Source organism: Bidens hawaiensis, unplaced genomic scaffold (assembly GCF_021521415.1).
Source record: "Bidens hawaiensis isolate Kalapana, Puna unplaced genomic scaffold, B.hawaiensis_p1.1 tig00031087_1, whole genome shotgun sequence".
Taxonomy (NCBI): Eukaryota; Viridiplantae; Streptophyta; class Magnoliopsida; order Asterales; family Asteraceae; genus Bidens; species Bidens hawaiensis.
Genome location: NW_027495201.1, coordinates 122,239 through 145,542, shown reverse-complemented (window position 1 = coordinate 145,542; position 23,304 = coordinate 122,239). Strand labels below are relative to the sequence as shown.

The 23,304-nt window shown below is 31.5% G+C and overlaps 1 protein-coding gene and 1 pseudogene across 2 annotated transcripts; one reads left to right on the top strand and one right to left on the bottom strand.

Moving 5' to 3' along the window:
• Positions 1 to 9,248: 9,248 nt before the first annotated feature.
• LOC143581509 (glycosylinositol phosphorylceramide mannosyl transferase 1-like) lies at positions 9,249 to 13,390 on the top strand. Of its 2 annotated transcripts, none has more exons than XM_077064277.1 (5): positions 9,249 to 9,604; positions 11,378 to 11,735; positions 11,859 to 12,022; positions 12,095 to 12,165; positions 12,979 to 13,390. In XM_077064277.1, the coding sequence occupies exons 1-5, from the start codon at positions 9,402 to 9,404 to the stop codon at positions 13,137 to 13,139; spliced, it is 957 nt and encodes a 318-aa protein (XP_076920392.1). In that variant the 5' UTR covers positions 9,249 to 9,401; the 3' UTR covers positions 13,140 to 13,390. The 2 variants fall into 2 exon arrangements, with proteins under 2 accessions (XP_076920392.1, XP_076920391.1); XM_077064276.1 differs by having other exon boundaries at positions 11,378 to 11,774.
• A 1,152-nt stretch (positions 13,391 to 14,542) lies between these two features.
• Positions 14,543 to 16,352, bottom strand: LOC143581508 (nematode resistance protein-like HSPRO2 pseudogene; annotated as a pseudogene).
• Positions 16,353 to 23,304: the final 6,952 nt, after the last annotated feature.

Here is a 23,304-nt window from a genome sequence, read left to right as displayed (position 1 = left end):
CCCTGTGATTGGCTCATGGGTTGTTCTGGTCAGATCGTCTGTCCTATCCATACCTTGGTAGGTATAGTACAAAAGATCTTTCAGAATCATACGGACTGGCTCATTTTGGCGGGATTGTTCCCGCCTTGCTCATTCCTTCATGTGACTACTGAAGTAGCTATTGCCTTGTGCGTGTAGCCCTGCTGTCTGCGGGTAGCCTTCCCTGATGGCTTGTATCCGCAACTGCGGGAACAGGCGGGGTACTTCACCATTGGGAGGCTTTCCATGCGTGTACAGCTTGCGTACTGCGCGTAAGATTCTATGAGCATGGTGGGTCCTGCGGGAGCAGAAGGCCTTTGCGCAGACGTCCCTATTCAAGGTGAGTCTTGCGGGACCAACTGGTCTCTGCTGGGACCTACCTCTTCAGGAAGTGAGGTCGTTAATTACTGCAAATGGAAATAACGTTATATTGGTCGGTTAACTTCTACATGAAAATTACATGTTTATTAGTTGGCGAGATAGAGGCCACACACGTGTCAAAAGATGAGTTGGGTGCTGTTTGATAATGACTCACACCGCCCCATATCCAGTGGCAGAATATTTTTAATTTTTGAAATATAGAATTTTTGGATTTTAATATAGTTTGCGTCTAATTTATATAGTTTAGTGAGTAAAGATAATTTTAAAAATGATATTATGTGAGTTAGCAATGCCTTTTCTATTCATGTTTGTTTTAGTCAAAACAAGTAACTAAATATTGAAAGTATTGTTGTTGATTTGGTTGTAATTGATTTGGGTTCGCTCTTATTCTATCCTTGATTTTATTCATATACCGAGGCTTGATGAATCAAAGTAAATTGCAAGATGAAAATACGGCGAAGCATTCTTAACCAAGTATGAAATTTATAGATTGTAATATCAGCATCTAAATACCGCCTTAACCAAGATTACAAACCCGTTAATGCATCTCTGTCAATGTTTATTTTGGGCTATGGAGCCACACATTTATCAATGGCTTTGAATCATTTGGATGTCAATTTTGTGGGCTAGAAGCCTAGAACTGACAAAGACTGATAAAAAATACAAAAAATAAAAATTGCATTGTGATCGTTGTTCAATATATTATTGTTACGTTTTATTTATTAAATTGATTAGTATATCGGTTTAACTACTTTGTTGGTCATAAACAAAATAGAATTTATAGATCCTAAAGTTAACTTGGAATGATGAGTGGGTCAATTCTGGACAGCTTTTGAGTGACATCAAGATAATGCAAAAAACATATTGACGTAATATTCAATTAAATGTAAAAAAATAATAATATTTCAAATAGAAAAATCAACAAAATATGTACCAAAATTTCAAATCCAATATCACGTGCATAAAAGTCATTTAAATGAAAGTGTATAAAGAACAACTTTTATGTATATATGTTGAAATAAGGTGAGTTAAAGTAAAAAAGACATAATTTATAAGGAAAGTAAGAATCAATCTAGGTTCTTGTCTATTAAAATTATCTATACTAAATTTAGAATTGGTGTTAAAATGTTTAGTTTCCTTTTATTTTTTATTTATTTAATTGTTATAGAATAAAACAAATAACCGCTACATATAGAATAAACGAATAATCACTACACACACACACATATATATATATATATTTACACAATTCTCTCTCTTAAATAGTTAGAAGATTGGAATCATTATTAATAAATCTTTAAATACTATTAAAGCAATACAATGTGGACACATGTCCTTCTTCTAGGATGTCCACATGTGCAATCCAGTCACCATATTTCCATTCTCATGTGCTCTAATATTCTGCCATGTGTCATGTTGACCAAACACCAAAAAACTTATTTAAACCTTAATATTTTTCACCAAAATCATTTTACTCTCTCCCCCCCCCCCCCCCCTCCCTCCCTCCCTCCCTCCCTCCCTCTCTCTCTCGACTTACTAACTTCGCCATCCACCATCTTCTATATTCCGGATGTAGATCGGGATTAATCGTTTTTCGGTAAGGTTTATATATTATACTCTGATGGCCAACAAGGTTATTTGATTTTCCGGCAAGGTAATATCTTTTTCCGACAAGGTTTTCCGAAATGGTTTGATATTATTTTAATTGTTATATGATTTTGTAATAATCTCTTTAGGTTGTATATCAAAATCCAAGATTGAATTGATATTTTGACGTTATTATGGTTTTCCGGTAAGATTTTTGTTTTCCGGTTTTTTGTATTTAATCTCTATCTCTCCCTCCCTATCTCTCTCGGCTTACTAACTCCACCATCCACTATCATATTTTCTGGAAAGGTTATATCTTTTTCCGGCAACATCATATTTTCTTCCGGTTATTGTAGATCTAACCTTTTTATCTTTGTTTTCATTGTCAACTGATTTTTTTAAAATCAGTTTAGGTTCTAAATCAAAAACGGCAATTAAGCTAATATTTCTACGTTTTTACGTTTTTCCGGTAAGTTTTTCCGTTCATGTGTTATACCTATAACAGTGGTTGTTTTATATTTATTTGAAGTTTTATATTTTTCATGTTTTTTTCTTTCACATGTTGTTCTTCTAGGTTCTAAATAAAATGTTTCATTAATAGAGATTATCATTATTTTTTTTCTGTTAAGACCAATAATAAATTGTAAATCAGTGGTTTAACATTCCATATTAAGTTTTTTTATTTCAAAAACGATTACAATTTCGCATTTTAAATTCCAAATTAAAGTTAAAGTTGAAATTTGTAAATGGTTTGTCAATATTCCATAACGTCTAAACTTACCATCATTACCATTTATTATTTTCTAAAACTATTTGATTTAAAAAATTTAAATTTCCAAATTTAAATTAAAGTTGATTTTTTTATTTAATTGCTGGTCAAACGTTTAAGTCGGTCAAACATTAAAGTTGATTTTAACTTTAAGTTGAACTTTTTAAATGACTGATTAAACAAACATTCATATTGTCTAAAATTACCATCACTAAAATTTATTATTTCTAAAACGATGTAATTTAAAATTTATAAATTTCCAAATTTAAATTAAAGTTGAATTTTATGAATTACTGGGTAAATATTTCATAACATGTAACATTACCACGATTAAAATTTATTATTTGTAAAACGAATATTAATATTTAATTTTCTCATTTCAGGTTATGTTTCCAACTTGATATAGCTAATTTCATGGGTTGAAGATTTGTTGATAAGATATCTTATTTTTTGTTTAATATTGATGTATATTTATGTTATTATTCATGTATTTATGTATTTTTCCACAATTAATGTAATTTATTTGATTTTTATATAATCAATTTTTAATATTTTTCCGGTCAATTTTGATTCAGTACTCTTTAATATTTTATTGGGTTATAATCTTTAATCTTAAATTAATATTCCTGAAATATTAATTAAAAATTACTAATTTTTTTATTAACATTAGTAATTATAAATATACTAAATTTACTAAACTAAATATAATATTGATTTTTAAAATTAAAATACATATTAAATTATAATATTCACTTTCCACATATAATTTATTCTATAATTTAATAAAGATATTAATATACATAACTGATTCCATTATTAATTAACCTTTTGACTATAATTTGAAATTCAAATTCAAATTATTACTGACTATATTTAAAGGTTTGACTATATTAATTATAATTAAGGAAATAATTTATGTTTTTATATAATATTAAATAAAATTATATAACCGTATATAATCATAAAGTTTCTAAATTTTTGTTAATATTTATTGAATTATAAATTTAGTAAATTTACTAAATCATAATAGTGATTTTTAAAATTAAACAAAAAAGTATAATATTGATTTTCCAAATATAATATATTCTAGAAGTTTCTAAAAATATTAATCTACATTAAATTAATCTGTTATTATTCCAGAATTTTATAATTTAATAATAATAATAATAATAATTGACAATTTTACAAAAATTTGAAATTCAAATATATTTAAAGGTTTGACTATAACAACGATAGTTGGTGAAACTATTATGTTTTTTTATTATTGTTATTGATATTTAATTCCTAAATTAAGCAACGTATTATTATTAAATATTAAACGATTTTGATTAACCTTAAATATTGAAATATTAAATTTATTATATAATAATACATTCTAAATATACATTTTGAATATAATCAATCGTTTATTTTAGGAAAAAAAATAATAAGAAGAAGAATGGTCTATAGAAAGCTAGCATTGGATTTCTAATTGTTTAAAACTGACCGGTTTGCCCATAACTGGTAAACGTATCGGACCACCTTTTCGTTTTCAAAATCAACATATTTTATTATTTATTATTTATCTCAATTAAACTAATTATGAATTTCTTACGATTATATTATTAACAGTCTCTAATTATCTAGATATTGTTATATGAGAAAAGATTGTTAAGTTGTTTATTCGTGATCTGAAATTATATAATATTACATAAAATTATATAATAGTATATAATCATGGATTCTAAATATACTTTGTTTTATGATCAATTTTTAATTTTTCCAAATATAATATATCCTAGAAGTTTCTAAAAATGTTAATATTTTATTTTGCACTAATTTGAAATTCAAATCTATTATAATGTTTGACTATAAAAACGATAATTAAGAAGAGATTTTAATGTTTATATATTATTCTTATTATTATTTCATTTTTAAATTAAGCAACGTATTATTGTCTTTGTTAACTGATTTTGATTAACCTTAAATATAGTAAATCATTCTAAATATACATTGTCAATATAAATTCTTTAGATATTGTTGTTAGATTTAATACAAGTAGTAGATGATCAACACCTCTTTACATTTTCTAATAACTATAATTTGGAAGTTAAGATTTACTGGTTCCATATAACAACTTTAGTAATGTTTATACGTTACTAATTATTATACATGTTATATTGCGTGGTTTATATTTTATATAATCTGCTATTGTGTTGTAACAATTTTCAGGTGTGTTAGGAAAACTGATTTTCTTTTGGTTGAAGTTTTTAAGATGTTGATGATGGTTTAATAGCAAATAACATTATGAGTTATTTTGTTGATGTGTAATGGTTGTTATGCTCAAATTAACTTTTTGTAATTTGAAAGTTTAAATATTAAGACAATGTAAATCTATTAATTTTTGGTTGGTATGGTGATGTGTTTAGTGATAATGTAAATCTATCAAGTTTTAATAGTTAAAGAAATATATGTTTGTTTAAATTGATGATTAGTTGATTATGTATAGTGACATGTTATGCCACCCGCGTGTCACGCAGGCTATAACCTAGTTAAATAATATAATAACGGTTCTTATTTTGTTTTAACTCTTACATTAGAATTAAATACAGTAGTTAGATTGGAGGGTCAAGTTATTCTACAAATGGTTATAAAAATGAGAAGTGTGAGAAGACATAAATAATTGACATGTGTCAAGTAAGGACCAAAGAAAAAAGGGTATAAAGGTAATTGTACACATTTTCTCTCCCCACATGCAATGCACATGTTAATACCTCTATCATTTTAGAACGTTTATAACTTTTTCGTATGATATTTTTTTTAAAAAAAAATCATCATAATAACAAGTGTTTTTTTATCTTTAATATGAGTATGATTTTTGTTATATAAAATTTAAAACAAAAATCACGTCATTGTGTCTTTTCGCACACCATTGTGTCTTTTTCGCCTATCATTGTGTCTTTTTTCGTCATTGTTTATTTTTTCTTCACTGTGTCTTTTCGCACACCATTGTGTATTTTCGCTTATCATTGTGTCTTTTTTCGTCATTGTGTCTTTTTTCTTCATTGTGTCTTTTCGCACACCATTTTGTCTTTTCTCTTATCATTGTGTCTTTTCACACACCATTGTGTCTTTTCGCTTATAATTGTGTCTTTTTTCGCACACCATTGTGTTTTTTTGCTTATCATTGTGTCATTTTTCGTCATTGTGTCACTTCGCACACCATTGTGTCTTTTTTCGTCATTGTGTCTTTTCGCTTATAATTGTGTCTTTTTTCGTCATTGTGTCTTTTCACACACCATTGTGTCTTTTCGCACACCATTATCATTGTGTCTTTTTTCGTCATTGTGTCTTTTCGCACACCATTGTGTCTTTTCGCTTATCATTGTGTCTTTTTTCGTCATTGTGTCTTTTTTCTTCATTGTGTCTTTTCGCACACCATTGTGTCTTTTCGCTTATCATTGTATCTTTTTTCTTCATTGTGTATTTTCGCACACCATTGTGTGTTTTCGCTTATCATTGTGTCTTTTTTCGTCATTGTATATTTTCGCACACCATTGTGTTTTGTTCGCCATTGTGTCTTTTCGCACACCATTGTGTCTTTTTTCGCCATTAATACATGTTACACAATAACTTGAAACGTAAAACACAACGGTGAATACGTATAAAATAATGGCCTAAAACGTAAGATACGATGGCGAATACGTATAACACAATGGCCTAAAACGTTAAACACAATGGTGAATATATATAACACAATGACTTGAAATGTAAAACACAATGGAAACAACATATTACACAATAACACAATGAACAAAAAAACACAATTAAAAAACCCATTAATTTTTTTTATTTTTATATAACAATATGATCAAAAACGCTTATTATTATGGTGAACTTTTTAAAAAAATAATGCCGTATGAAAAAATTATGGAAATTTTAAAATGATAGGGGAATTGGCATGTGGAGAGAGAAAGTCAACAAATGTGGGTTATTACTTTAATGCCCTTTTCATCAATTTTTTTTATTAAATTAATCTCAGTCATTCAAATTTAAAATCAATGGACTAAATTCCTTCTTACCCTTCTTATTTTTGTTGTCCTTTGTATTTTAATTTTACCCTATATTGGAACCACTACATTAAACACAATAAAAACGGTTATCATATTTTAGTATTGTAACCGTCACAATTAATCAATACCATCGTAATTTTCAACTTCCGACGCGTCTCCTTTAACCGTCACCTTCACTTTCCCCACCGTTTTATACCCTATATATACCGCCGGTATCGTACACTATAATATCATCATTCGATAACAAGTGGATGCAAACGAACATCCTAAATCAAACGAACGGCCCCGTTTAGAACACCCGATCTGCCATGAATGAAAATGTACTGCAAGTTTGACCGCGTGATTCACGGTCTGTAATTACGAATTGGCATAATTTTCGTTGACTGATTTCAATGATTTATGCGTCGACTTCATCGGAAAAGATGGACGTGGCCGTGAAACTTCTGCCGGAAAAACGACGGTGAATGTGGAAGATTGTCTGTTTTTCAAATATCTCTTATTCTCCATCTACCTTTGGAATTTACATACATGTTTAAACAATGATACAAATAAAGGCCAATAGTTGAGAGTTTTGAACAATTATGAATTGAATTTAATCACATATATATTGCCAATTAATAACTTCCAAACTGATTCAATCCCAAGTTATTCATCAAATAATGGACACTGCAATCGTTTTACAATTTACCAATAACAACAAATAAATAAATAAAATTTGATTGATTTCAATATGTTGTTTTGTGAAAAGCAATTCATCCAAATCCACGGAAAATCAAATACGATTATGATTAAATTGATGATTGAATTTAACTATCTTCAAAAATAATTTGTGGTTCAATTGGAAATTAATGATCAAAGTTAAAATTAATAATACGAAACTTAATTGATGAGGATAAAATGATTTGCCACACTGCTATAAGTTTTAATGATTTTTGTATTTTTCTATTTTATTGTTTAGCTAAAGTTTTAATTTCTCCATTGTTTCATCTTTCGGTTATAAGAGCACCCCTGCATCACGGTTTTCTCGGTTTCTATAACCGGACTCCCGCCGCAACGCGCGGGTAATTCTGCTAGTATATGTATATTTCTAATTCAATCAAACATATGTATCTGTGTTATAATTGTTTGTGTTTATTTATTGTTTCATGAATTTGGGCTGTTGCTGAGTCATAAACGGGCTTGTAGCATTTTATGATACTCAGTTGGGCTTGGTCTATGCATCTTGTTGAGCTTAGGCTTTGCATCTTATTGGGCTTGGCCTATATAGTACACATATGAATAAAGAAAATACAAAGAGTTGTGAAAATAAGGGAGATGATGGGGGAATATAGGGATACCATCGCCTTGATCGTATTTTTAGAGAGTTTTGCCAACCCCGAAATGATCTCATTCATTCGATAACTCCGTCTTCAACCAGATTTGTGGAGCTAATTACGGGCAGAGTTTGTCTTTTTGGTTTTAGAGATTTATTGTTCTGTGTCTTTGTCTTCCTTTATTAGAATTTCATCTTCGTTTCATGATGAAATCATCTGTTGAGCGTTTGTATTTGTTTGATATCAATTCTATTGTCTACATTAAGCGTCAATTTCTTGGTCTTAAACATCTTGATTATGAAATAAATGTTTGGAATTGTGTTTTATGACAATATATAGTTGGAGCTGTTTGCTAGTCACATTGTTTTTTTTGTTTTGTTTTTTTTTTAAATAAAATGGCCGTTCAAAATAAATGTATATAGTTAATGATAAAAGAATATATACCGATTCAAATAAAATTTTTGTTAACATGATTTTCGAAGGCTATAGACTATAGTTAACTTTTTATTAGTTTAGTATTTAAGGCTTAAAATCGTAGTCGTTAGAGCAGTTGAAATTAATATAAAGTACTCATATTCTTAATTTCTTATCGCACAACAAATTTATGATTTTACCACTATGTATAATCATTTCTCGTTTTAAATATTGAATTATAACTTCAAAAAACAATATAGTTGTTAGAAAATCCATTTTAACTTTTGTTTATAAGCAAATATATACTCTCTTTACGTACGATGAAACAATATATATATCGTTTACAAAACAAAAGGGTATAAATCAAAACAAGTGTCCTCAACAAGAATCAAGCTAAATAAGCATTAAATTTTGCTAACCATTCATGTTAGAAACGAGTCTTTAAAATGTATTTCACGTTTGCATTAAGATGACGTCTCTACCTACTATAGCACCATAATGTACATCGCCCGCGAGATGAACTATTTTGCTAACTAAATGTATAGCGGGAGATGAACTTGTAAGTTTGAGACAACACCAGTAGCAATTTACCCGTCTAGTATCTCGTCATCACTATAGTGTCTTTGTCAACCGTGTATATTTGAAGCTATAAAATTATATTTGAAAAAATAATACTCGGTCTCACGCAGGCCAAAACATAAAACTCGTACCTGTTAAACACCATAAGATCCCTGCACCTCTCCGCTCCTAACCAACTCCCCATCGTTACCTTCACCGGAATCATCACCTCCTCCGCCGTAAACAACCTCCAATTACTCGCCGGAACAACTTTAATTACAACATCTGAGATCATACTGTACGGAGCTAATGGTGACTCGGAGCAGCTTAATTAGCCGCCGGACGGTTCAGAAGTTCCGGCAAGCAGCGATCTCAGCAACCGGCTCACTTAAAATCAAGCTCCTCTTATTATTCTGCTGCTTTATCTTCACGTTAACCTTGCTCGCCAGCTGTACGCCGTCGTTTTTCGGATGGAGTCAACAGAGTGTTCCGTCAATTGATCGAAGTTATAGGTCAGTTAATTAATTAAACCAGATCTTACCGTTAAAACGATATGTATGCCCTAACTGTATACGTTTAGGATATTATTGTTATTAATAATATTATTGATTGGATAATAAATGTGTATCGAGGTGTGATCTGTATTAATTGCTAAAGCGTTGGTGATATTTGCTACGGCTAGTGAGGTAATCATTTTGTGTTTGTTGTTTTTTTCTGTATTTTGGATTTCTATTTCTGGTGAATTGGATTAGCAGTTACTTCATGTGTTATATGTCTAGTGTCACACGCATCACACTTTATGTCAATTACCTGGCGTTTACTCAATCTTCCGGAAGTAAATTTGCTTCAGAAAGTTAGTTATTATGATGTTATATTTACTTGAAACTGTTTAGGTCAAGTTATTGATGCAAATGTTAAAAACTGAATTTAGGAGTTCAGGCCCTTTCGACTAAGTTAAGGTTTAGAAGGCAATACTTTATGACCTAGGTTTTGGATGCTCAGTGACCCCGAGTATTATGTGATACTAGTGAGGATGCAACTTAAAATACTAACTCATACTGCTACAAGGTTTAGTAATATACTAATCTACTATCCGTCCAACACTGGTTAAAAGTAGGGGGTGTGCATGGTTCGCTTGGGTTAATAGCCTCAAACAAAATAACTAATCGGTTTCAGTTTATTTGGTTAATTTTTCGGTTTTTGGTCCGGTTAATAACCAATATCAAATTTGGTCAAAATTTATACTTAGAAATACATGAAATGAATGCATAAATACATCAAATGGAGATATAAATGCATGAAATGGAAGTATAAAAGCTAGAAATATACGAAAACATGAATTGTTCGGTTCGGTTAATTTCGGTTAACCAAGGGTGCAAAAAATAACTGATAACCACTTTTCTGTTAATTCAGTTTGGTTTCGTCGGTTTTTGGTTCGGTTTGGTTATTGCTCACCCCTAGATGATACATCAGCAAAAGCTGGTGAAGGCATCCTACTGTCAGATCACCATAGTTTTATGTATGCCCACAACTGACACGAATCAGCCCCATTACCTCTGGTAATGTGTGTAAAGAGCGGATCTGGTATACGCGTACTTATAGGTGAACACTGTCTCATTAGAGTACTACATGCTTCTAGAGTTCTAGCTTCGTAAAGCGGTTTAAATAACATATATCTCAGTTTTTCAAAGAGTTGATCTGGTATAAAGCTTGTCTGCCTCGGTTATTGGTCTCTCCTACCAGTACCGTCTAAAGAGTCTGGACCTATTTCATAACAAGTTTGTGTCTAATCGGCTTCTAGACTTCAACAAGTCTATTTATTTACTTTGGCGAGTTTCTAACCACAAGCATCGAAAATATCCATCCTCAAAGTCCTAGCTGATCAGAATATGACTTTCTGTTTAATTCTGGTCCAAGCGCCGTCACGCTCCATGACCACCACGGTCGTGCTTGATACACCACTGTCGCGCTCATCGAGTGGCGCGATCGCGTGCTTGATCAATAATAATCTATAAATCCATGGTTATCATTATCAAGCCTCTAATCATGATCAAATCCATAATATGAAGTACTAGGGTTTGGAATACTTACCAATTCGAATTGTTGGCTGCTGTTTATTTTCTATTAGAGGAGACTTTATAGTCTGTTTTGTGTTTTACAACCTGCAAATACCATCCTTGTTTATTTTCCAAACAATTATGATTGGATTAATATTAATAGCTGCTTTTGTTGGAATCATACTAGTTATCCATATTATGTTTGTTTTAACTTTATTATTTCTCCAGAAAAGGGTATACATTGTTGATAAACACATGGAAAAGATATGATCTTCTTAAACAATCAATTTCTCATTACACATCGTGTCCTGGATTGGACTCGATACACATAGTATGGAGTGAACCCGACCCACCTTCTGACCCTCTTGTGAAGTTTCTGAACCATGCTGTAAAGTCAAATTCAAAAGACGGTCGGCACATTGAGTTGACTTTTGACATAAACAAGGAAGATAGTCTCAACAACAGATTTAAAGAGCTTAAGAATCCAATCACAGATGCTGTTTTTTCCATCGATGATGATATTATATTTCCTTGCTCGTCTGTAGAATTTGCTTTCAGTGTTTGGCAAAGTGCACCCGATACTATGGTGGGATTTGTGCCTCGAATTCATCTGATTAATCAATTGGTATGTCTTTGATATATTGTTTGTACCTCATAGATTTGCTTTAACAGATGTAGTTGGTTTATTATTATTATTATTATTTTGCAGAAAGAAAACAGATATCCTTATATATATGGTGGATGGTGGGCTGTATGGTGGTCAGGCACATACAGTATGATACTCTCTAAAGCATCGTTTTTCCACACGAAATATCTGCGTATGTACACGAACGAAATGCCTTCATCCCTCTTGGAATATGTTAGGAGGAACAGGTAATTTTTTAAAAAAAATTGCCACTTGTTTAACCTTGAAAGATTTCACTAAGTTTTAATTAATCTAAACAGGAATTGTGAGGATATTGCGATGTCATTCCTGGTGGCTAATGCAACAGGGGCTCCTCCTATATGGGCAAAAGGTAACCTTTTGTTAATAGATGAGGCAATTTTGACCTTTTTATATATTCAAAAAGTAGTTAAAAAGGTAACGGGTTGAAATGCGATGTGTAACACATATAACCTTAAAAATCCTGAATGACCTTATGAAAAGGATATGAGTATAGACAGTTGACACAACACACTATTGCCACATCATGTAGTTTCAGTAAAGTTATACGGCCCTGTAAGGGGTTATATGGGCCGTATAACTTTGCAGACCACCTTAACGATTCGTTTAACAGCTCATATAAGACCTTATTTTTTACGGGCCGTATATACCTTTTCCACATATCATACGGGGTGTATAACCTTACACGGGTCGAATGATATGTGGAAAATGTTATACACGCTGTATAAGATTATATGGGCCTTATAACTTTACAGACCTCATTTTGTATAATACCTTGTATACAACCTTATTTTATACGGCCCGTATAAACCTTTTCCACATGTCATACGAGCCGTATAACCTTACATGGCTCGTATGACATGTGGAAAATGTTAAACATCTCGTATAGCCTGTCAGTGGTGTGTGGATAGTATGTCAACTGGATGTGTATAGTCTGACCACCCTATGCAAAAAGCCAAATTGATATTGTAAACTTGTAATGGTATAGGTTTGGTTACTATCATAACTATCTTAAAAACATTTTTGGACACCAAATTGTTTTAGGTCAACCTAACCCAACGGTCCAAAACAAAATTACCCGTTTGGCATGCACCCATTTACACAAACAGCTCATTTTGCCACTATATTACGAAGTACTAACCACATGTTTGGTATCTTATTGTAGGCAAGATATATGAGATTGGATCAACAGGAATCAGTAGTCTTGGAGGTCATAGCAACAAACGAACCGAGTGTGTTAATAGGTTTGTGTCTGAGTTTGGTAGGATGACATTGGTCCCAACCACCGTGAAGGCAATTGACAGCCGTCATACATGGTTTTGGTGATTCACTATGCCTCTCATTTTTCTATTATTTTTTTTACGATTACTACTAGCTATCGATCTTAATATTGTTAGCATCCAACCAAGCCACGTTAACTAGTCGTTTCATGTAACACATGTTGTATCAATACTTTGTTTCCATATTATGTAAAATCAACAACACAGTATCTTTGATAAGGTGGTTGAAAGTATAACATAAATGTGGAAAACAACATTTGCATTTAATATTTGGATCATGATCAGTTGAGTGATTGACCATACCTCAACTAACATGGGATTGGAGGCTTATCTGTTGGGGACTTGTGTACATTCCAACCCATACCCAATTGTTTTCTTTATCTTTGGTTTGTTTGTTTTGATTTGATCATGTGCAAATTGCCATTTTTGTTGCCAAAAACATGCTGCATTTTCTTGGTTAAAATAAGGGTTTTTTTTATTAAAAAGATCAATGGGTGATAAGATCAAACCAAGTTGTTGGCTATCTTCATTCTTTTCACACCATGGCTCGTAAATGTAGGAAGAAATTGGGGTAAAGTATCACACAACTGTTGAATTCTTGTCTTCTAAAAGCATAACAAGCTTGTTATGCAGATTGATATCAATAATTTTAAATTTACTTTTATTTTACAATATGAATATGTTTGTATCATACATCTCTAGGTGTTACGTGACTAACGTATCGTGTATCACTTGGATTCCCTTATAAATAAATTTTTAAATGTATACGAAACATATTGCGTATAAGTTTTTCCGAATTTATCATACAATAAATCATATGATGAATTTAAATGGTACATGGATAATTGTTGAGAATGTCTGGTGATTTTCCTGTATTATTACAGCGATTTGGTTATAGGGGTTTAAACCTTTTAAATATAACTATGATTTTTTGCATGATAGAAATTCAGTAGAAGGTGTAAAACGATTTACGTATGCTCAAATAGAAACATTTTGGCCAAGTAAGATAGGTCAAAAGTCAGAAATAATAAAACATATTCTGTGGATAACAATCAAAAACTGTTGAATACACCCATCAACTCATATTTTATATTCTATTATGTGTTCTTTTCATCTTTTGTATAAATAAAATGACTTTTTCTTTAAGTATATCCTAATTCATTTACAACATAATTAATTAATTGATTTGGTGTACCGGTGCCTAGAACTCTAGAAGAGCAAGGGCAGCGTGAGAGAAGCTAGTCACATAATTTATGCAATTTTATCTACAGCACTATCACCTAATTACCTATACATTACTTTTGATTTTCATTTACTATTTTATATTTAAAAATTTTAAAATGTATATTCTTTTGTGATCTAACAATATTTATTTTTCTTTGCCTAAATCTCTCTATTATATTATTATATATCATCTACATATATATTTAGCCATATTAAAAGCAAAAATACGAAACTCAAATTGATTAAATAAATTAAACGTGTACAATATATCAATTTTGAATGAAACACATGAATAGTTTTTGGTATACTACAGACATTGACCTTTGACCATATCCACCAATCAAAGACCTACTGTCACACTTTGACCTTCAATATTTCAAATTTCCGCAAACCTAATCCTGCCTGTAAAATACCACCGAGTCACACCGAGTCCACTCGTTACCCATTTTTTGTTTCTCTTTTTGCTTTTTTTAACGGTAACAACAACTTTCATTAAAACGACAAACTAGGTACACCCGTCACCTACCTCTTCCTTCGTGCCTCAAAAAATCCCCCAAAAACGTCTTCGCTCCATCCAAACTAGGAAAATACGTCGGCTCCAAAAATATTTGCGCTAGCGAATCACTCGAATCCACCGTCACAAACGCTAGACTACCTTTCGCCTCTACGCTCCCCATCACCACAACTAATAACTGCTTATACGAATAATAAAACTTCTTAACCGCGGATTCAACCGCTTGTAAGCTTTGTAATAAATGAATCTTCACCGCGGACTTCTTTTCTCGGTAGAGCTTCATCGCTGCCTCTTGAATCCTCGGTCCACCCATCGGATCAACCTCCACACCAAGAATGTAAGGAACCTTATGCCTTAAGTTTTTCGAACGTTTCGTGATCTCAACAAGTCCTCTAGACCGAAAACAAAACGATTCGAACTCCGAACTCGTCTTAATATCGAGCTGATTCTTCAAATTAAGAAAATCATCCGGATCCATTAACAAGTGAAGATCTTCAATCTCCGCTAATAATTTCCATATCCGTTCTAAAATGTAGCTATCGTTTAAAGCGTTATCGAAATTATCTTCCTCTATATGTAATTCGATTCGTTTTAAAACTTGTTTCGCTACGTGTATCCACGACTCGAGTATCTGATGCGTCGTGTAAAGCGTCCGGTTTACATAATTACTAACATTCGCTTGCTCCGGAGGCGTTTTCATGACCGAATGAAGCTCGGACGGCTTACAAACAACGTCATAGTTAAGACTCGGCTTACCGCTTAAATTCGGCTCGCCTAACCCTAACGTGTAACAACATCGTCTCATTACACACTCAATCGAGTATTGTATCGTTTGCGCCACTTCTTCAGAAGGTTTCCAGGTAGCGAGGCGAGGCAACAGACTCGCCTCGCTAACCTGACTAACCAAAACCGTCACGTCAGCGTCATCATCAAGCTTCCACACCTCCGCGGAGCTTCCTTGACGTGTCAACACGTCTCGGGTCCCACCAACGTCCATAATTGGGCCAATTGGCAGTGTCTCAATAACAACATTTACATCCTGTTTGCAAAACGACGAAATTAACTCAACCTGACTTGTAGCCAGCGCCTCGAGTCTCCGACTCCACTCGCGCTTATTCGTATACGGTCTAGGATCGGACATCACGATCGATACGAACCGGAAGGTGAACTCCAAAGCGTGTAAAGCCGGTTTTAAAACGACTTCGTTTTGCCATCCAGGAAACTCTAACTTGGTCCAAAGCTCTTTAAGTTCCGGTAACCGCAAGTAATGCTCGTAAGCGTTACATGCGGTATCGGAAGCGGGTAATAAATCAAGGGCACGACCTTGAGGTGGTGGGACTAAAACGGAAGGCCTTGGGGATCTGCTAGGCTTGTTATTATCGGATGATACTATTATTTTACCCTTGCAATCTAAATCAACCATTTTGCCTAAATACATATGTGAACAGATAAATGGATGAATGAAATGAAATATTTGTTGTAAAGTTTTTGTTTTGTGAAGAAGTTGTGGTTAGAAGAAGGTATTTATAGGGGAGTAGAGGTATTGGTTTATCTTAACAGGATGTGGGTTGTAAAGAGAGAGAGAAACGCGTGTAGAACCCAAGAACATGGAAGTTGAAAGTCGCCGCAATGTTGAAAATATTATTTTTTTTATATAAAGTTCTCGAATTATATAAAAAGTTTTATTACATGACGTGAAAAAAAAATATTTGATTTTAGCTGTCAATTAATGGCATGGTTATCGGAGGCATTTTTTTCTTTTAACAACAAATTTATTTTCATCAAAATCTTTCTAACTACTCATAACATCCATTTTAAAAGGATTGACGTCATACCACTAGACCATTAGGTCATGACTGTCAAAAACATGTTAGCCAGTGTAGTTTTTTTATTTGTTCATTTTTTTAGTGGCAAACTATAATACTCTTACTGAACCTCAATAAAACCAAGTGAGCTAGTCATATATTAACACTAACTGATTTAGTTGAGCCTATTTAAACTGATTAGTTACTTGTTGAGACAGTTCAATCAGCAGGTCTAGTAGTTGAGTTAATCCGAGTCTGCCAAAATTGATAACCTGCTGCATGTTAGACTGGTTGAAATGGTAGAACGAGTGAACCAGACCAAGTGATTGTACATGATTTCGTAAAAATTTTTATTCTAGATAACATTTTTCTAATTATAAATTATACCAACAAAAATAAGTAGTTTAATTCTATTTTGAGATGGTCGTTTATATATATTAGTTTTTAAAATATTTTTGGCATAATATGGGTTTTAAACGGTCAGTGGTTAAAACTATCAGTTTAAATATTTTTGATGTAATTTGGTATTTATGAATTTCATAAATGAAGTACTTAATGTTGGGGAGGCTGATTACAAACTATCGGTTTGATTACAGATTTAAAAAATATTGATAAAATATTAAGAAATGGATATCCTGGAATTTTCCAAAAATATAGGATGCTATATCTATTGTTATAATATGTTTAGTTTTCTTTTTTGGTAGTTGTTTATTTAATAATATTAAAAAGTGAAATGAAAGTAATATGGGTAAGGAAACGAGTTGTGACAGGTGGATGGTTGATAGAATAAGATAATTAAGCTTATCCATAAGGGCATAAATGGATAAAGTACCTAACCTTAGATGTAACGGGTCGGGTCACGTCCATGTCAAATTCAACTAGCCCGAGATAAAAGAAGCTTCCAAACGAGGAATATTTGTCATGGACCATGGTTCGTGTATGAAAAAAGAAAACATGTTTGTTTGACAACCTTATTTCCGGTTGCTTGAGTAGTACATAATTTTAACGTTTACTTAGGTGTGTAACGTTTATATCATGTTTTGTGTTTAACTCTTTTATAGTCATTTAAGAAATAAAAATCATGTCAATAATCATTACATATGCGGCTCATTGGTAGTGTATCACGTTTTTACTCACGCGTTAGACTTTGTTGGTAATTTTGGAATTGTAAGCTGGATTATTTAAAAAGTCGTGTGATTTTTTTCAGATTAAAGGTTATTTTGATGGTTCTTCAAAATACTTAAGTCGGATAAAACTCTGAATTGAGACAAGAATTTAGTATGTTTTTGTGATAAAGATGAACCATCGATCAATTGAATAGGGCGTGATCTATATCTGTAGGAACAATTATGGTTAAGATAACTGGCTTATGCGGTTTTAATTCAAAATTAAAATTTAATTAATATGCCTCTAAATTAAATACTTATGATTATGTGTAACATAATTATAAATTATTTTTTCTAATGAATTTTTAATTAAGCAATATTAATGAGAACATTTCTTTTTCAAGCTGACATGACAACTTAATCCATCCTAGGGCTATGCCATTAGACATTGCTAGGGGTTGCCGCCCCTAGGATCCCACAACTCGAGGCATTGTCACAAGGCTCTTGTTAGTTAAGGGTTTCGCTCCTAACATCATAATAAACTAAAACAAGCGTACACTTCGTCGCTCCGCACATCCCGAACTTGCTTAATATTTATTATGATTACACTGATTCGTCGGTTAATCCAATTACATTAAAATACTAGCGAACTTTAATCCTTCAAGTGCAGGTGCAAGTCTATGCTCTACATGAACAAAACTTACGTAACACTCTTTTGCTCCTATATGGATGTATGACATATTGTGCATACGTAAATGCATGTGGCGTACGCCAATAATCGTGTATCACCCTTTCATTCGTGTATGACGGAAAAACCAATTAAATACATACACAAGTGTGTAAATATATACAAATAAATCAGTTCAAGTTAAAAATCAACAATCTTATTGAATCAAGTTATTTTACGACTGCAATCCAGCATGTGTGTTATAACAGGAATATAACTCATAACGTGTATGTTACATATTTAAAGAAACATCTTCTAAGATAAAGGGCTTAACAGCTTAACTGTAAATTGTCAAACAGATTTTTATTGTTTGTGAGATTTACTGAGTACGTTTGTTATTGTTGTTGTTAAATTGGCCTAAGCAAGCGTCTTATACAAATTTGCGTTCATAGATATAACTTAATGACGATGACGAACAAAGATAGCTAACCATATACACCACCAATCTAGTTATCCAAAGTAAGATGCTTTAAATAACTATTAGATGGTTTATAATACGTAATCCAGATATTATACTAAAAAACTAAAATCATTAGATGCTTTAAATAGCTTTTGGACTTTTTATAACAAGTCTGTTCTTAAACGTTTGGAACATGAATTTGACTATTTGGGGAATGTGAAATCTTTTTAATTCAATATTGTTTGAAATTTTTAGTATTTACCGTAAAGTTAGGGGACAATCCGGATGTTAATGATGACGTGGGAAAACCCATTCCGTCATTTATCGGTTAACGCCGGATAAAGGGGATAAAGACTTTATTATTTTGTTCAAAATGAAGCCTCTAAAATCATTTAAAGCATATATTGGTGGACTACAAATTTAAACAGACGTGCCCGTGTCTTGTGCTTCTAAAAAAGACCGTGCGAGACGTTTGAAGTTGATGTCTGATTTGTGGGTTTTCGGCATGGGTTGGTGTTTATTTAAATGGAATTGAAGAAATTGAAATTCGGGTTCGGTTTTTTTTTGTTCGGATTAGAAGCCGATATAAATTCAGAATTTACAAGTATTTAACCTATAGCGTAATTATTATAACATTAGTTGTTTTTGTGTTGTAGCGTAAATTTAATGTATTTACAAAAATGCCACCTTTTCCCCTCATTTTGCTTCATATAGTTTGCATGATAAGTTTTGTTTGTATTTGATCGAAACACTATAGTTAATTGTTAGTGGTAGTAGCAGGGCCGCCCCATAGGGATGGCAGGGTGGTCGACGGCCACGGGTCTGACACCCCGTTAGGCCCGATTTTTTTTTTAAATTTATATTTATTTTTATTAAAAACAATATGTATATTTAATGTTTAAACTTAATTATATAACCACTAGCTGGGTATAGTGGAAAATGGTATTACTCTCAACCAAAAGGTTATGGGTTTAAGTCTCATTTGAGACATGTTTAATCTTAAATTTATATAAAAAAATTTTACACAATCCAAATTATAACTAAGTAAACCTTATAAAAAAATTAATTGTTTAAACCAACAAAATACTCCTTTTTAATTAAGTTCCAAAAAAATATTTGTCTTCAACCCAAATTTTTTTTTGTTTTATCAGAGCCGGGCCTGGGTAATAATGGTTTAGTATTATGGCTAGTGGAGTTGGACTGTTGTTGTTTTTTGGTATTTACTATTTACTTATAGGAGAAAGGATCAAATAAGAAGTTTGATTATCCTAAGAAGGCTAAGAAGAAAGATATTTTTGTCTAATACCTTAATATTTAAAAACCCACTTAATTTAATTTCAAAAACCCACTTAATTAAAACTCACTTAAATTTTCACTTATCTCCTACAACCACCACCGCCCACCGCCACCACCTTGCCGGGAAAGTCTTCGGAAATTTCGTCGGAAAATAAAACACTATGAAAAACACAATGAAAAAGACGCAATGTAAAAAACATAATGGAATAAACACTATGAAAATAAAAGCACAATGAAAAACACAATTAAATTACACAATGTAAAAAACACAATACAAAAAACACTATGAAAAAATAAAACACACTTGTATAACACAATTTTGATAAAACGCACTTTGTAAAAAACCCATGATTTTTTTTATTTTTATATAGCAATATGATACTCATATAAAAGATAAAAAAACACTCGTTATTATGGTGAAATTGTTTTGAAAAAAAAATTGTCGTATAAAAAAGTTATGAGCGTTTTAAAATGATGGGGGTATTTGACATGTGCCTTGCATGTGGAGAGAGAAAGTCAACAAATGTGTTATCCCTATTATGCCCTTAGCCTTGTTTTACACTTTATGATCTTTCTAATCTAATCTCAACCATTCAATTTTAAAATGAATGAACAAGATTATTTCCTATCCTTCTTAGAAAAACTAATCTTCTTATTATAACTCAACCCTTATAGATAAATAATACAATACAATATTCTCTTATCATAGAAAATGTATAAGAGGATTCTACTTTTGCTTTTCAGTGGTGACATAGGGGGTGTTTGGGATTGCTTATTTTCACCAACTTATAACTTATAAACTTTTTGAAAAGTAATAAGGTGTTTGGGATTGCTTATGCTGTGAGAGGAAAAGTTTCATTGGTTACAATGTTGTAACTTATTAACTTAATGAAAAGTTATAAGGAGGTAAAATAAGGAATCCAAAACACCTATATAATTGAAATACGGAACACAATTGTTGTCTTTTTTTTCCCCAAGACGTGATGTGCGTATAATATATTATAATATATGTGATTATGTACACGCGTGATAATTTCATTTTATGCGTGATTATTTTTTGTTTATTTTTCTTCAACATAATTATTGTGATTCATAAGGTTCATATTTATACTTATGTTACTGGATTGATGTATGATATTTCGCACGATAAGGGGTATCTCACCCTCACCTATAAAGGTTATGAAGAATTGGCTAAGTATATGAATGTTTTAGGATGTACATATTTGGTTTATTAAAAATAATCATATTCGGATCTGTTTAAAGAAATCCAGTCCGATAAAAACGATTTGAGTTAATAAATCCGAAAACCTTTTTTTCTTTTTTTAACAATGAATTTTTATCATTTGTGATACTTAAACCAAGACTTTCTAACCTTGATGTTTTAAAAGTTATGCCTTTACCCATTAGCCCAACAACCCCTAATTCTAATCCATTGAACACATATATAAGTTTTTGACTTATTTACATTTTTACTGATTAGATGTTAGTAGATTGTGAATTTGTGATATTTGATATAACCAGATAACTTAACAATAAATTAATAATAAATATGTTGTTTAAATAAAACTCTTTTTATCAAAGAAATTATTTATTTGTTATAACGCATTAAACAATTTAATATATGAAAGCTGCATGCTACTCACCATCCACTGCCATGCTTCAAGCTCATGGTGCACGTGCTAATGCCTTCTATGTCTATCACCACGTTGATTATACATTATCATCAATTAGGTTTGAGCTTGAAAGTGTAATGTTGATGTCAACTTTGTTTTGGATTTGGTAAATTTGCATGTATCATTTTCATGCAAAAGAAAAAATAAATTATAATTTTCGGGAAGTTATCGATCACCCTCAATTTGGGTATCCAACACGTTTTATGTGTTACGATATGTCTAGCGTTGGTCACAATTTTTTTTTTTTTTTTTTTTTTTTTTTTTTTTTGAAACAACAAATTTTTTCACCTAAAATCCCTCTAACCTTGCACTTGCAAGGATTTGAACCCACCACCTCCACTTTAAAAGGTGGACACCATACCACTAGACCATTAGGTCATGGGTCGTTGGTCACAATTTAGCTACCTTCCATAAACACCACGTTTTTAAAATGGCTAAATTAATGTTTTTGAACGCAATTAAGCATGGGCAATTATTATTTAAATTTTTATTTTCTCGGAATAGGGTCCAAACTTACAATATTGACATATGGACCATCTATATATTTAACCTTATATATTTTTGGTGGAAAGTTAAATAAGTTTAATAACAAAGAAGCTGCTATAATACAGTTCGAGAAATATCGTGGCATGTTTACTGTTTTAATCTTGTGTTATAATATTATAAAACTTTATAATATACGATAATAAAATTAGGTACTTTCATGTTTTAAAAAGAGTAGGAGTAGATAAGGTTTGGTACATAACTTGCCAACCAAATGCATCAAAGATACGAGTCGACATCTAGTTTCTTCTTTTATTAGGTTAAATTTGTGGCCAAGAAAAGTAATCTATAAAATACATAAGAAATAGTTCTTATTCACCCGACAACCTCATCCTATTCAAAACAATTGTTTTTATTTAATTAATTAAGATAAATGCAATACTTTTTTTTTTAAATTATATTGGTGTTAAAAAGTAATTTATAGTAGATGAATAAAATAAATGTTTTATCTCATTAAACAATAAAGATGAGTATACTCTTGATTATACTCCAACATCATAATTAGCCAGGTGGCCCTTTTATTTTCTAAAACTGTATTCATTGTTTAATGAGAAAAAAATACATTATATTATATTGGTGTTAAAAGGTAAATTAATAGTAGATGAATAAAATAAATGTTTTTTTAATATTCTATTTTTTTCTTTCAAAAAGATTTTACCTTAATGTCGGTTTCTTTTTTTTTGAGCTGGTAAAATATTGATATTTGAAGAAAAATAAAAACAAATAAGATTTTATAACATTTTAAGATGTCTTTACCATATTACATTCATGGTTGACTTCAATGGTTCATACAGCTCCCATGTTAAAAATATATCAATTTGTCATAAATGCAACTGTTCATACTGACTAGTGACTACCATAGTTATTGCTAGTGGATTAACGTAATCAATCACCTATATATGTATGATATGACATTTTAAGTG